The sequence below is a fragment of the Gopherus evgoodei genome, unplaced genomic scaffold (assembly GCF_007399415.2).
Source record: "Gopherus evgoodei ecotype Sinaloan lineage unplaced genomic scaffold, rGopEvg1_v1.p scaffold_39_arrow_ctg1, whole genome shotgun sequence".
NCBI classification, from domain to species: Eukaryota; Metazoa; Chordata; order Testudines; family Testudinidae; genus Gopherus; species Gopherus evgoodei.
In genome coordinates, this window is record NW_022060060.1 from 973,925 (window position 1) to 988,389 (window position 14,465).

At 49.2% G+C, this 14,465-nt stretch overlaps 1 pseudogene and 2 gene segments (V, D, J or C); all 3 read right to left on the reverse strand.

The window, feature by feature from the left end:
* Positions 1 to 301: 301 nt before the first annotated feature.
* LOC115642220 lies at positions 302 to 896 on the reverse strand. The segment is given in 2 exon segments: positions 302 to 672; positions 821 to 896. Coding segments are annotated over 2 exon segments (417 nt in total).
* Positions 897 to 4,589: 3,693 nt separating this feature from the next.
* LOC115642221 lies at positions 4,590 to 5,331 on the reverse strand (annotated as a pseudogene).
* A 4,431-nt stretch (positions 5,332 to 9,762) lies between these two features.
* Positions 9,763 to 14,084, reverse strand: LOC115642222. The segment is given in 3 exon segments: positions 9,763 to 9,977; positions 13,526 to 13,894; positions 13,989 to 14,084. Coding segments are annotated over 3 exon segments (630 nt in total).
* Between the last annotated feature and the right edge of the window lie 381 nt (positions 14,085 to 14,465).

Below are 14,465 nucleotides of genomic sequence, written 5' to 3' on the forward strand. Positions count from 1 at the left end.
CGGTGTGAAAAATTCTAGTGCAGGTTCCACCTTGGTTCTGTGGCTGCTGCTTCCTGCCTGTCTGCTCCAGCTTAGTTTGTTGGCAAAGCACGCTGAAGGGCGGACAGTTAAGCGTTAATCACACTTAGGAGGAAGAATGTATTTCTGCATGACCAGGGAATGTACAAGGCGGTCTCGGTTCTGTCGGAACGGCGGGTCTTTCATCATCAAAGTTAGTTTTGAGAGAGTTGAAGCTCTGATAAAGGACTGGAGACTTGATACCCTGTGTTGCTCTGTCTGAACTGTTCTGTTATGGTAGGAACTATGTGGGCTCTGGAGGTTTTTGTGCTAACCGCAGGAGGTTTCTGATCACTGTGTCTCTTCTCGCACAGTAATACCGGGCGGTGTCTTCGGCTTTCAAACTGTTCATTTGCAGATACACCGAGCTGCTGGACTCATCTCTGGAAATGGTGAATCGCCCTTTAACCGCATCACTGTAATATGCTGCTGAGCTATAAGCAGGATTGCGTATCTCTGCGACCCACTCCAGCCCTTTCCCCTGAGCCTGACGGACCCAGTCTATGAAGTAGCTGCTGAAGGTGAATCCGGACGCTTTGCAGGCGAGACGGAGAGATCCCTCAGGGGTTTGAATCTTCCCTCCGCACTCCACGAGCTGGACCTGGGACCGGACACCTGGAAAAAGAGAATCACATTCACCCCCAGCCTGGCTCAGAGCCCGTTAAAAGCAGCAGAAAGGTTCCCATTGAAATCCTTGTGCTTTGGGCCAGGTTAGGAATGCCCAACATTTCCAATCCACGAACGGGGAAGAGGATAAAATTACCTGGAAGGACGGCTAGAAGAAAAGCGAGGCTCAGCCACAGTCTCATCTTGCTGATCCTGGAGAGTTTTCTGGTGGGACATGTACGGACACCCGGACTTACCCCTCCTCCCTTATCACGCTGCAGGGTCTCAGAGATCACAGGGCTTCTATAGTACGCCGAGGCACTGAATTTGCATCTCCTCTTTTTCATAAGACACATCTTGGACCTCAGCACTCAGGAAACTCAGCCTCCCAGAGGTGGGTGTAGTGGGAAAGGGTTATCTGGGTACTGGAGAAGAGGAAGAACTCCAGTCACAGAATATTTTCTGCAGTCTTTTCTGCAATAGTTCTAATTGCATTTTAGAGACAAGATTCCTTATTGATGGTTCACCTTCCACTAACTTCTGTCTCCTTTTCCCTCTGTTTTTGGGATATCCTTCGGGGCCAGGCAGTGTGATCTTCTGGTGGGACATTAGTCTGGGGCCTGGTCTACACTACGCTGTTAAACCAATTTTAACAGCGTTAAATCGATTTAATGCTGCATCTGTCCACACTACACTGCTGTTTATATCGATTTAAAGGGCTCTTTAAATCGATTTCTGTACTCCTACAAAACGAGAGGAGTAACGCTAAAATCGATATTACTATATCGAATTAGGGTTAGTGTGGACGCAAATCGACGTTATTGGCCTCATTATTTTACAGTAGCTACCCACAGTGCACCGCTCCAGAAATTGACGCTAGCCTAGGACTATGGACGCACACCACCGAATTGATGTGCCTAGTGTGGGCACACACGATCGACTTTATAATATCTGTTTTATAAAATCGGTTTAAGCTAATTCGAATTTATTCTGTAGTGTAGACGTAGCCTGATACATGAGAATCAGTCTGTTTATTCCTGGTTTTACTACTTTGATGATGGGTAACCTTGGGTAAGAAACTTACACTCCCTGTGCCTCAATTCGTATGGCTATAGAATGGGAAGATTATATTGACCTTCCTTTCTCAGTGCTTTGACATCTATGTCTACACTATGAAATTAGGTCGATTTTATAGAATGAATGAAAACCACTATGGAATATTACTGTTAATGTCTGAAAACTCCCCTTCCTGCTTCTTCTAGATTCTAGAAGAAAATTTGGGGAAAGTATATTCAACTCTATCAGTTGTGGATGGAAAGACAGAATTCTTTATTATTATACTACCAGCTCTTACAATCAGCGGAAATTTCTGGGTCAATCCCCTGTGTTTTTCTGCAGTTCGTAGAGCAAGAGGCTCTATTGTGCGTGGTGATGCTCAATAAGGCAGTGAATATTATTTCCCGGTGAGAGGCAGAGTGCTCAGATGCCAGGCTCAGTTTCCTTTAGGGATGGGGGATGCTTTGCAGGGATTGTTTTGTAAAATCCGAGAGCTGGGGTTGTGATATTGAATAGTCCTTAAGGGAGATAGCAGGCACGTTTCTGAACAGTGCCATGGGCTACAGAAGGCCGGAGGAAGATTTGTCCCATGTTAATGAATCATATAGAAATACCTAACAGGGCCGGCTCTAGCCATTTCGCAGCCCCAAGCAAGGTGGCACACCGCAGGGGTCACTCTGCCACTTGCCGGTCCCACGGCTCCGGTGGACCTCCTGCAGGCATCCCTGCGGAAGGTCCGCTCGTCCCACGGCACTGGTGGAGCATCCACAGGCACGCCTGCGGGAGGTCCACCGGAGCCACGGGACCAGCGGACCCCTGCAGGAGGTCCACCAGAGATGCCTGCCGCCCTCCCGGCAACCTGCAGAATGCCCCTCATGGCATGCCACCCCAAGCATGCGCTTGGCCCACTGTGGCCTGGAGCCGGCCCTGTAGGGAACACACAGTACCGGGCGCCCAGCTGCAGCGCAGATCCCACCCTTACCCACTGGGAGCAGCAGGAGGAAGGCAATGGCCAAACTGGGGGTCATGTCTGCAGCTGGCGGCTCGTTCCCAGGCGGGATGGGAAGCTGAAGCCTGGCACTGGCTCAGAGCTGGATGAGTGGCCTGCTCACATAAAAACAGACTACAACGTGAAACTGCAGAACTGGAATTAATTTGCAAACTGGACACCATCAGGTTAGGCCTGAATAAAGACTGGGAGTGGTTGGGTCATTACAAAACCTAATTTCCCCCATACTAATTTCCCCCTACTGTTACTCACACTTTCTTGTCAACTGTTTGAAATGGGCCACCCTCATTACCACTACAAAAGTGATTTTTTTCTCCCTTGGTATCCTACTGTTAATTGAATTGTCTTGTTAAACTGATCTCCCACTTGGTAACGCAACTCCCATCTTTTCATGTACTATGTATATATACCCGCTACAGTATTTTCCACTATATGCATCCGATGAAGTGGACTGTAGCCCATGAAAGCTTATGCCCAAATAAATTTGTTAGTCTCTAATGTGTCACAAGGGCTCCTTGTTGTTTTCATAAGAGACATTAATATCTTGCCTGCTTTCTAGAGTTCAGTGACATTTTAAAAAAGGATGTCTTTCTCAGGGAGCCTCATGCCTCAGTACCTATTCCCATATTATGAACAGGGGATCTGTTGGGGTTTTTCAGATTTCCAGTCTCGGGTATTGATTTGCTACCTACAATCAATATTTGATAATTGCTTATTGATAACTAAAAAGAATTCTCACTTATTCCTTTTTGCTTACTGCTGACTGAATGTTGATGGATACTGAATAAATCCATACATGTACAGAGAAAATATCCTCTTAAATCAGGCTTGCAATTTCAATTGGGTGGGTGCCTGGCCCTCACCTCATTGTATTGGATCCGAACAACAGCTTCTGTCAATCTCTGTCACAGCCCCAAGATCCAGGGGAGTTTCCAGAATTCACATCAATGAGCTCTGAGCACAGATCAATTGCCCTTCTTTTGGCCTTTCCCAAGCCAGAGGAAGGTTTCAGAGTCGATTGCAATGGGCATTGGATCAGTCCCTTACTCCGTTTCTCTCCTTGAAAGTGGCAGACGCTGTCCTCTGGCACCAGCCAGGTGTCCGCCACCAGGAGAGTGATGGGTGTGAATGGGGATAGATAGATAGATATTTTATAACATTAGTTTTAAGAAAATTAGTTTGGATATACGAATATCATTCAGGTCACACATTTCTGAGAGACAAAGTCTGAATTTATCCCTTTCCTTGGGCAAGTCTGATCTATGGAATTTCTCCAGCACCATCATCTGATAAAATATCAATTGCTAGTATCAAGAAAATGCCCTTTTGTGGCCTGGATAGACTGAGCCCATTTACCTAGGGCACCTGCTGACAGCCCCTTTCAACCTCCAACCTCCATGAGTGAACCATGTGTGCAACTCCCTGTCCGGGTAGATTAGTTGAATTCTACCAAGACAGGGAGCTGGATGGATGAAAGATCCATTATGTGCCTAGACCCGGGGTTCTCACGTGTGCTGGATGAGAGTTATTTGATGAGGCCCATAGATGTGAGATCTCTGTGCTAATCCCCAGGTGCTTCTGTTTGACTGTAACTTTTAAGCTGGACCCCAAGAAAGCTATTCTTGGTACTTAACTTTTAGAATTGCTCTTTTAAAATCTAGCAAAAGCCTAAGAAATGTGAGAGCATTTCTACCCATCCCGCAACAAACAATAAAAGCATTTGGACGTCATCACTTTCAGGCAGCTTGGGAAGCCCAACTTCTAATTATCACACCGAACAATTGGGTCCCCGAATATTTCTCTTGCGCAGGCTGCATTTCTAGTTCAGTGTCTGGTGAGTGCCGCTGTGAGCAAGTGATTGTCAAGATGCTGCAGTTGTTATGGACACGTGATCATACATGACTGCAGAGATCTCTAGTCTGAGGACAGATCTGTTCCTCGCTCTGGTTGCAGCTCCCGTTCCCGTGCCCAGAGCCGGATTGTCTGGGGAAGTGCTGCCCCCGCGCGGCGCACGGCGGAAGGGCGGTTCTGCCGCTCGGGTTTTTGTACGAGCCCTGTCGGGGTTCACCGCACTGTGTCTCCCGCACAGTAATAGCGGGCGGTGTCCTCGGGCTTCAGGCCGGTCACTTGCAGATACAGCAGGTTGTTGGGGTTGTCCCTGGAGATGGTGAAGCGTCCCTTGAAGGGCTGGGCGTAGTTGATGGTAGTTGAAGCTGAGTTTATTTCCCCGATCCACTCCAGCCCCTTCCCGGGAGCCTGCCGGACCCAGTCCATCCAGGAGCTGCTGAAGGTGAAGCCGGAGGCTTTGCAGGAGAGGCGGAGAGAGTCTCCGGGCTTTTTCACATCCCCTCCGGACTCCACCAGCTGCACCTGGGACCGGACACCTGGGAATGAAGATGAATGAGGGGGAACATGAGTATCTAGGGCAGCAGAATAACAATCTCCCGACTGACGCTACAACACACGGGAAGGGGGAAAATACCTTCAAACGCTGCTGCAATGAGAACGAGATACAACCAAAGCCTCATTGTCCCGTGTTTGGAGAGGAGAGTTCTCAGGGGGGTGGTCTGGTGACTGCCCAGAGACAGGGGCTGCAGATTGTCTGTCCGGGTGCAGCCGTGCAAGTGAGAGAGACGGCTTTAAACAGGAAACTCTCACCGCTATTTGCATATCTCCCTTCTTATAAGAGACTCCAATTATTTCCCAGAGCAGCTCAGTTTATTTGTGTGTGACTGAGAGAAGGGCCGGCAATTTACTTCTGGGGTAGCCCCCTCTCCCAGTCGGCGTATCTGTATCTGAAGAAGTGGGGTTTTTTACCCACAACAGCTAAGGCCCAAATAACTCTGTTAGTCTTTAAGGTGCCACCAGACTCCTGGTTGTTTTTGTGGATACAGACTAACCCAGCTACCCCCTGATACAGAAGGAAAAGGAAAAAGAACAGGAGAACTCCTAGCACCTTAGGGACTAACAAATTTATCTGAGCATAAGTTTTCGTGGGCTACAGCCCACTTCTTCTGATGAATGTAATGGAAAATACAGTAGGAAGATATATATACACAGAGAACATGAAATAATGGGTGCTACCATACACACTATAAGGAGAAAGCAGCAAAGAGTCCTGTGGCACCTTATAGACTAACAAAACGTTTTGGAGCATGAGCTTTTGTGGGTGAATACCCACTTCGTCGGATGCCTCACCCACAAAAACTCATGCTCCAAAACGTTTGTTAGTCTATAAGGTGTCACAGGATTCTTTGCTCCTTTTACAGATCCAGACTAACAGGGCTACCCGGCTGATACTATAAGGAGAGTTATCAGTTAAGGTGAGCTATTACCAGCAGGAGAGAAAAAGAACTGTTTGTAGTGGGAATGAAAATGGCCCATTTCCAACATTTGACAAGGAGATGCAAGGAACTTCTGGGAAGGGGGGGCGAGTATAAGCATGAGGAAATAGTTTTACTTTGAAGGCTTAGGCTCTATCTTATTCAGTAGGAGCTGCGTTCTGACACCTCTCTGCAATCCACGTTTGCTTCTCCCTGCGTCAGTCTCTCTCTGAGCTGTTCCAATGACCCCACCTTAGAACCCTTAGTCACGTGATTATACCCACTGACCTGAGGGCCAGCACCGGGTTGAGAGGCCCCTGGGCAATTGCCCCCTTTGCCACTGCCTGTCAGCAGGCCTGGCAGAGACCACTCAGCTGCTAGCGCAGGGCTGGGAGTTTCAAAGGGGCCTCATGGCTAAAGGAACCCACCTCACATTCTGCAATCATAGTCCAGAATTTCTGCTGCTGTTCCAGGGGGAGGTGAAGACCCAGCTATTTAACAGTAACTGTGGACCTGCTGCTCTTAATTACAGGAAGCTCCCCAAGGCTGGCACTGAGGGCAGTGGCTGGTGAGGGTACTGGGAGGAAGTCTGGTAGGGTTTATTGGGATCGTGCAGAGAAAGGCAGCAGCCCCACAGGGGAGGTGTCAGGGGTCTTTGGGTCAGAAAGCACAGGGCTGGTGGCCTTGTCTGCTGACTGCTGGCCTGGGGACTCTCATTCCCCTTTCGATAGATCTGCTCTTGGGCTGATGTGCCCCAGTCATAGCATGCCATAACAGAACACTGCACATGCAATGAAAATATGAAATCCGTGCTTTCAAAACAATATCAGAAACACAGAAGGGTATCTCTGGAGAGTAGTAGGGGGAGCAGGAAGATGAGAACTCTAGATTTCTTTTTTTTTCTGTGAACCGGACACCAATAAACACCTTTCCAATATCTGTTATTGCCTGTCATTGGAAACGTGGGAAGGTGAGAATGCAGAAAACATGGCAGAGTGGGGAAAGTTCCTTTCTGTGCTGTCAAACCCTAACAGCAATTAAAGACATTTCCCTGACTGTGAAAATGAAAGTCATGCCCACTTCAGGGGTGCCAGGGCTGGGCCTGTAGACAGAGCACATGCCATTTAGCAAGTTGTCCAGGCAACAGCCAAGGCAGACCATCTGTTAAACCCTTGAGGAGTTCAAATCTTTTCCCATCCTTTTTTCTCCAGTAATGAGTCTAGCTCAGGGATTGGCAGCCTTTGGCATGCATCTTGCCAGGGTGCCTCTGGGCTGCTTTGTTTATCTGCGGCTTCCACAGGTTCAGCCGATCGTGGCTCCCACTGGCCAGGGTTCACTGTTTCAGGCCAATGAGGGCTGAGGGAAGTGACGCGGGATGAGGGATGTGCTGGCCACGGCTTCCCACTTCCCCCATTGGCCTGGAGTGGTGAACTGATGCCAGTGGGAACCGCGATCTGCCCAACCTGCGGATGCGGCAGGTAAACAAACTGGCCTGGCCAGCCAGGGTGCTTCCCCTGAGGAGCCGTGTGCCAAGGTTGTCGATCCCTGGTCTAGCTTCTACTCTTGGATCCTCAGATCAACATGTGAGATCGTAAGAACTGAAGAACAGCCAGAAAGCATCAGAACAATGGTCCGTCTAGCCCCGTGACAAGGGCAATCATCAAATCATCCACTGGGAAGGAGTAGTATCTGTTCTAAGGAGGGGGATATGCAAATAATAGTGAGAGTTTCCTGTTTGAATCTTTGTCTGCAAGGCTGCACCCAGAGAGAATCCACATCCCCCTGTTTATGTGCATCACCAGAGACCTTTCCCCTCCCACACCAGGGAAAATAAATCTTTGGTTCCATTTAGCTTTCGCTGCAGCTGCTTTGGAAGGTATTTTCTCCCCTTGTATGGATAAGAGAGACTGACCTGTACCACCTCAGGGTTCAACATAGACAGCTACTGAATTAATTGGATCTGTCAGGGTGGGTCCCACTCAGAGGCTGGGGTGGCTATCAGCAATTAGTGGAACAACCACCTACTACGGAAATTCAGTGAAGGGGCAATTCATCCCCCGCCCCAGCTGTACAAACACTCCAGTTCACCCTTCCCTACCCGCACAACTGGTTGCTGAACTCTGTGCCTTTATCCTCTGTGATGGAGTAGGGGCTGTCTGCATGGGGGATGGGAGAGCTGGGGATGTCTTTAGGTGAGGGACAGGATCTTTAAGCCTGTAACCTGAGCCAGGTAGGGGGAGGGGGTTAGCACCTTGGCCTGGGAAGCTGGACAAAGGAATCGGCCGGCTGGAGGAGGGGCAGTTCAGTTTCGGTTTTGGGCTGGATGAGCGGAATTCAGGGGATCCTATGCTGGACCCAAGCACCCTGAAACTCCAGAAGGACTCGATGGAGGGGTCCTGACTGTGCCTGCAAGCTCTGCTGTAACCTGTGTTCCTACTGTCCAATAAACCTTCTGTTTTACTGGCTGGCTGAGAGTCACTGTGGGTCCCAGGAAGAGGGGTGCAGAACCAGACCCCCCACACACACTCCATGACATCCTCACACACAATTACTTCAAATTTGATGATAATATATATATCCAGATCAGTGGCACCGCTATGAGCACCAGCATGGCCTCACAATATGCCAACATTTTTATGGCTGACTTGGCACAACGCTTCCTCAGCTCTCATCCACTCATGCCCCTTCTCTACCTATGCTACATTGATGACATCTGCATCATCTGGACCCATGAGAAGGAGACTGTAGAAAAATTCCACCATGATTTCAACAGCTTCCACCCCACCATCATCATCGGCCTGGACCAATCTACATGGGAGGTCCACTTCCTAGACACCATGGTGCAAATAAGTGATGGTCACATTAACTCCATCCTATACTGAAAACCTGCTGACCACTATTCCTACCTTCATGCCTACCTTTGCAGGGCCCTGAGACCCACAATGCATCTGGTAGCTGCTGAAGGTGAACCCAGAGGCTTCACAGGAGAGGCAGAGAGAGTCTCACATCCCCTCCGCAGGGCCGGCTCCAGGCACCAGCTTAGCAAGCAGGAGTTTGGGGCGGCCAGTCCAGAGAGAGGCTTCAAGTGCGGCAATTCAGCGGAAGGTCGCTCACTCCGGGTTGGAGCCTCCCGCTGAATTGCCGCAAATCGCGATCGCAGCTTTATTTATTTATTTTTTATTCTGCTGCTTCGGGACAGAAAACCCCTGGAGCTGGCCCTGTCCACAATGTGAAACAGCTGCTGACTAGTCTCTGTGGCGTATGTTTTATTTAGGGGCTTATTAAAGGCCAGTGAAACCAGATATAAGATTCCCCCTTAAGATTCCCTGACTAGCAAAATGGAAAGGAACTGTGACCAGGCAAGGAGATGAATATTTGCAATCTCTCTTATAAAAATCTGTCTGGATGATCAAAGGCAAGAAAGCTTGTGTGTGTGTGTGTGTGTGTGTGTGTGTGTGTGTGTGTGTGTGTGTGTGTGTGTGTGTGTAGGGTGTAAATGCCAGCCCATGTGCAGTGCAGTTGAAATATTTCTGGGTTATACCTGCGTGTTCCTTTCCTGGGTCAGTGAACAACCTCCCTTTACTCTGTCCCTATATTCGAGCTTCGTATAAATAGTTCAGAGCGTGAGCACCTCTCAGCCGTGAAGTCTTTCTCCGGATACTGCAGGAGAAGGTTTTTGTCGGAACTTCAGCCGCTGTGTGACTCTCTGGCTCAGCAGCACACAGCGGTGTCCTCGGGTGTCAGGTCAGTCATTAGCAAGTATATCAGGTTGCTGGAGGTGTCTCTGGAGATGGTGAAGCGATCCCGGACTGAAGCGGGGTAATACGTGCTGCCTCCTCCGCTAATTCCTGAGACCCACTCAAGCCCCTTCCTGGGAGCCTGGCGGACCCAGTCCATCCAGTAGCTGCTGAAGGTGAAGCCGGAGGCTTTGCAGGAGAGGCGGAGAGAGTCTCCGGGCTTTTTCACATCCCCTCCGGACTCCACCAGCTGCACCTGAGACCGGGCAGCTGCAGATCAAGACACGTTAAGAATCAGGAGAGTCTGACCGAGAAGAAATATCAGGAACCTCTGCTATTCTGGGGGAAGAAAATCACCTCTGAGCACTGAGAGAGTGAGAAGGAGATGGAGCCAAAGTCTCATTTCTCTGCCTGGTTCAGGGGTTCTCCAGGCTTAACCCTTTCACTGCCAGGCCCCACTAGCGGAGGTCCTGGATGTGGAAAATGGCGGGGTTTAAGCAGCCCCTCTGAGCTGAACACCCCTCGACCCAGAACCCAGCTCCCCACCCAGCCGTGGGCAAGAGCAGTGCCACCCCCAGGCAGTGACAGTCCATTGGCACCAACCATCACCATCACCCAGCAACAGCCCATTATGTAATTGAAAATGTAGACAGACCATTAAAGCATTTAATGTTTTTAAATAATATATTTTGAGTATTTTCAAATTATTACAAATTAATTTTTGAATGTACTTCAGTTGTTATATTTTACATTTCCAAATACATGTTACTATAGTATTGCAACTTTTTTTAATGGAAGGGGCCCCCAAAATTGCTTTGCCCCAGGCCCCCTGAATTCTCTGGCTGGCCCTGGAAGTGCCTCGAGGACCCGCGGCGGGGGCCCCCCACTGCCGAATTACTGCAGAAGACCTGGCTCTGCTGCCGTGGATCTGGGGGTGAAAGGACTCCCCGCCACCAAAGACCGGGAGAGGAAGAAGCTCTGGGGGCCGGGGCCCCGCGAAAGTTTTCAGGGGCCCCTGGAGCGAGTGAAAGACCCTGCTACAGGGGCCTCAAAAACCTCTCGTGGGGGGCTCTGCAGGGCCCAGGGCAAATTGCCCCACTTGCCCCTCCCCCTGGGCAGCCCTGGGAGAGACGAGGCATAATCTGTTTCCAACTCGTCGTCAACATTTTGGAAAATATGTCCCATCCACTCCAGCCCGTTCCCTACAGGCTGCCTGACCAAGGTCCAAGCAGAGCCACTCTCCACAGTTTCACCAGAGAGACAGCACAGCTCCGTGAGAGGGACTGTCCAGGGTTCACCGCTCCTGGAACGGACTGGACCAGCTGTACGTGAGAGAGGATACCTGGGAAAAGGAGAAAAAAAGCAAAGACAATATTAGCCACCAAGCACATGCATGGCTTTGTGTCCCTATATTCCTCATTGTCTCACAGACACTCACAGGTGAGGGCGAAGACCAGGGAAAGGGAAAGCCACAGAGATTTCATTCTGGTTTTCATGCAAAGAGGAAAACTCCCCTGCGGGCAGGACCAGGCAGTGCTGTGTCTGGGGAGAGACTGAGGCTCCTAGAACCAAGGGTTTGTATTTAAACAGGAACCCCCCAGGACAGGATTTGCATGTGGGTTTCCCAGGGTGGGTATAAGGGATGACAGGGGGTGGTGGCTCAGTACATGGCAATGTCCCCTCGGGGACAGGTGTCCCCTTTATATCACCCAGAGACAGCACGCTCAGCTCAGCACCCAGACACTGACAGCCAGGCAGGGCTGTCGGAGAATAGGAAGGAGGGTTTAGTGTGTAGATCCTCCGGCTTGGAGGCTGGACTCCTGGTCACTACATTTCTCGTTGATCTACAAACCCCTGGTGTGGCCTTGAGATGCCCTGTAACAGCCACACATTTTTGGTACGAAATGTTTCACAGTGGTTTATTCCACCTGTAGTGCATGAGAATATGTGGCGGTGTCTGTAGCTGTCCATAAGACCTCATTCTTGGAGGTATCTCTGAAAATGGTAGCTCAACTCCGGAAGGATTGGGAATTTCCTATCCCTGACGCAGAGTTCATACACAATATCCACTCCCTCCCTTTCTTGGGAGGCAGATGGAACCAGTGCCCAGTGTCCATGTTGGAGATGGAGTCATCAGGCACAGGACAGGTTAGTGTGCCAGGCTCTCAGACTGGACCAGCTGAACTTGGGAAAACATGAGAGAGAGAGAGAGAGAGAGAGAGAGAGAGAGAGAGAGAGAGAGAGCAAGCCAGAGAGAGAGTTGGGTCTTGCTGTTTTTTTTTTCAAAACTGTTGACCCAGTTATGAATTTCATCCTACAGCATTTATCCGAGTAACTCTACTGTTCCCAGTTACCGTAGTATCTTTAGTGGATTGGGAGATAGTGAAGTGTCTTAACCCCATTTGACACAAGATTCATCAAAGATACAGAGCGGTACCCAACGGGATTTTCCAAAGAGCCTGAGTGATGTAGGCCACTAACTCCCGTTGAAAGTCAATGGGAAATAAGCACCTGCTTATTCAGTTTGTAAAATCCGCCAGGTCCAAAGAAGCAGAGAGATGGAAAGGGAGAAAATACCTTCCAGAGCTGCTGCAGTGACAAGGAGAGATAACCAAAACCTCATTGTCCCTGGTGTTGGTGGGGAAAGTTCTCAGGGGGGTTTGCAGGTAACTGCACAGACCCAGGGGCTGCGGGTTGTCTTTCTGGGTACAGCCTGGGCAGACAAAGTGACACATTTAAACAGAAAACTCTGACCATCATTTGCATAGCCTCCTCCTTATAAGGGACACTCTGCATTTCCGAGCATGAACTCCGGTTCTTCATTTCAGAGTAGCAGCCGCGTTAGTCTGTATCTGCAAAACTAACAGGAGTACCTGTGGCACCTTACAGACTAAAATCAGTTTGTTAGTCTCTAAGGTACCACAAGTACTCCCGGGTTTTTTTTTTCAGGTTCTTCCTATGACTTTGAGAGAGAAGGGCTGGCACCACCCTTCTTACAGCCATGCTGCTAGCATGACTGCATTTGAGGTTCCTACCTGAACTTATGCAGGTGAAATGTACACCTTCTTTTTTCTCTTCCTTAGCTCTTAATCTTACAATTTTCTTTTCCATTTCAAAAATGAATGCTAAAAAAAAGTGGATAGTGAATGTCAGGTTTTCAACAAAGAATGGAATGCAAAATATTTTTTCACAAATGTGAACTTGGAGGCTGTATGTCTGATTTGTCAGGAGAGCATTGCAGTGTTCAGGGAGTACAATTTGAATCACGATTTTTCAGTGAAACATCCTAATTTTGGCAGCTAACAAGGAAAGGGAAGAAAAAGTTGAGGAACTCACCACAAACTTAAAAACTCAGCAAAATATTTATGTGCGACAAGCTGCAGATCGTGGGTGTGGGCTCGAGAGGAAAACTGCTCCCCCCTCTGGACAGAATGAGACTCTCACAAACACAGACAAAGAGACCGACACAGGATCCCGGAGTGATTTTCTGTTACTGTCTTGCCAGGACCCTTTCTCTGCCTGCTACTATAATTTTAATGTAACAAACGACACATTTCTCAGTAAGTTTGCAAAGATTCCTGTGGCAGCGGAAAGGTAAATGGTGTCCAGAGAAACTGGGTGGCTGCTGGAGGCATTTTAAAAAAACTATCTGTTCCTATGTGGGTTATTCATATTCAGCCTTGTGTGTGTGTCTTTATCTCTGAGGGGCTCAGTTCCCGCTGCTTCTCTAGCATCACTTGGCTGCTTAAAACCAGCTTCCTCTTTTTGTATGATCGCTGCTCTGCTCTGAGTCACTGTGTCTCTGGCGCAGTAATAGGTGGCGGTGTCTGCAGCTGTCAGCGAGCGGAGTTGCAGGGAGAACTGGTTCTTGGCGGTGTCTGCAGAGATGGTGACTCGGCCTTGGAGAGACGGGGCGTAGCTTGTGCTCCCGCTATATGATACATATCCCATCTACTCCAGGTCCTTCCCGGGGGGCTGCCGGATCCAGTTCCAATAGTAACCGCTAGTGATGGAGTAACCCGAGACAGCGCAGGTCACTGCAAGGGTCTCTCCGGGCTTCACCGTCCCCGGGCCTGACTGGACCAGTTGCACCTGGGAGAAGACACCTGGGAAAGGGGAAAGAAAGCAAGAAAGGCATTAGCAACAGAAAGACTCCACGGGCCTGTCACCAATTCCCCCCAGTGCCCCACAGACACTCACAGGTGGGGGCAGAGAGCAGGGAAAGGAAAAGCAACAGGGATTTCATTCTTGTTTCTTGCAATAAGGAAGCTCCCCAGCGAGTAGGAATATGACACTACTCTGTGTCTAGGGTGGGACTCAAGCTTCTTGAATCAGGAGTTCATATTTAAACAGCAACCTCCCCGGCAAGGATTTGCATGTGGGTTGCACCCAGCGCGTATAAGGCACCGGGAGATGTCTAGGTAGGAAATATTGTGTGGTGGAGTGGCCTACATTGCGTATTGATCATGTCTGGGATGGGATGGAGAGGTCATTGTACTTTCTACAGCCTGTCCCTTGAGTTTAATGTGTTTTAGGACAGGGCTTAAGTGGGTCTGTGAATCCCAACCTCCAACAGTGGTTACTGAGAAATGTATTGGGAATATACAAGAAATATAAACAGTACACAGAAGCAATCAATAGAAATGAGCTATCACAGGATGAGTAAAGGGGAAAGTT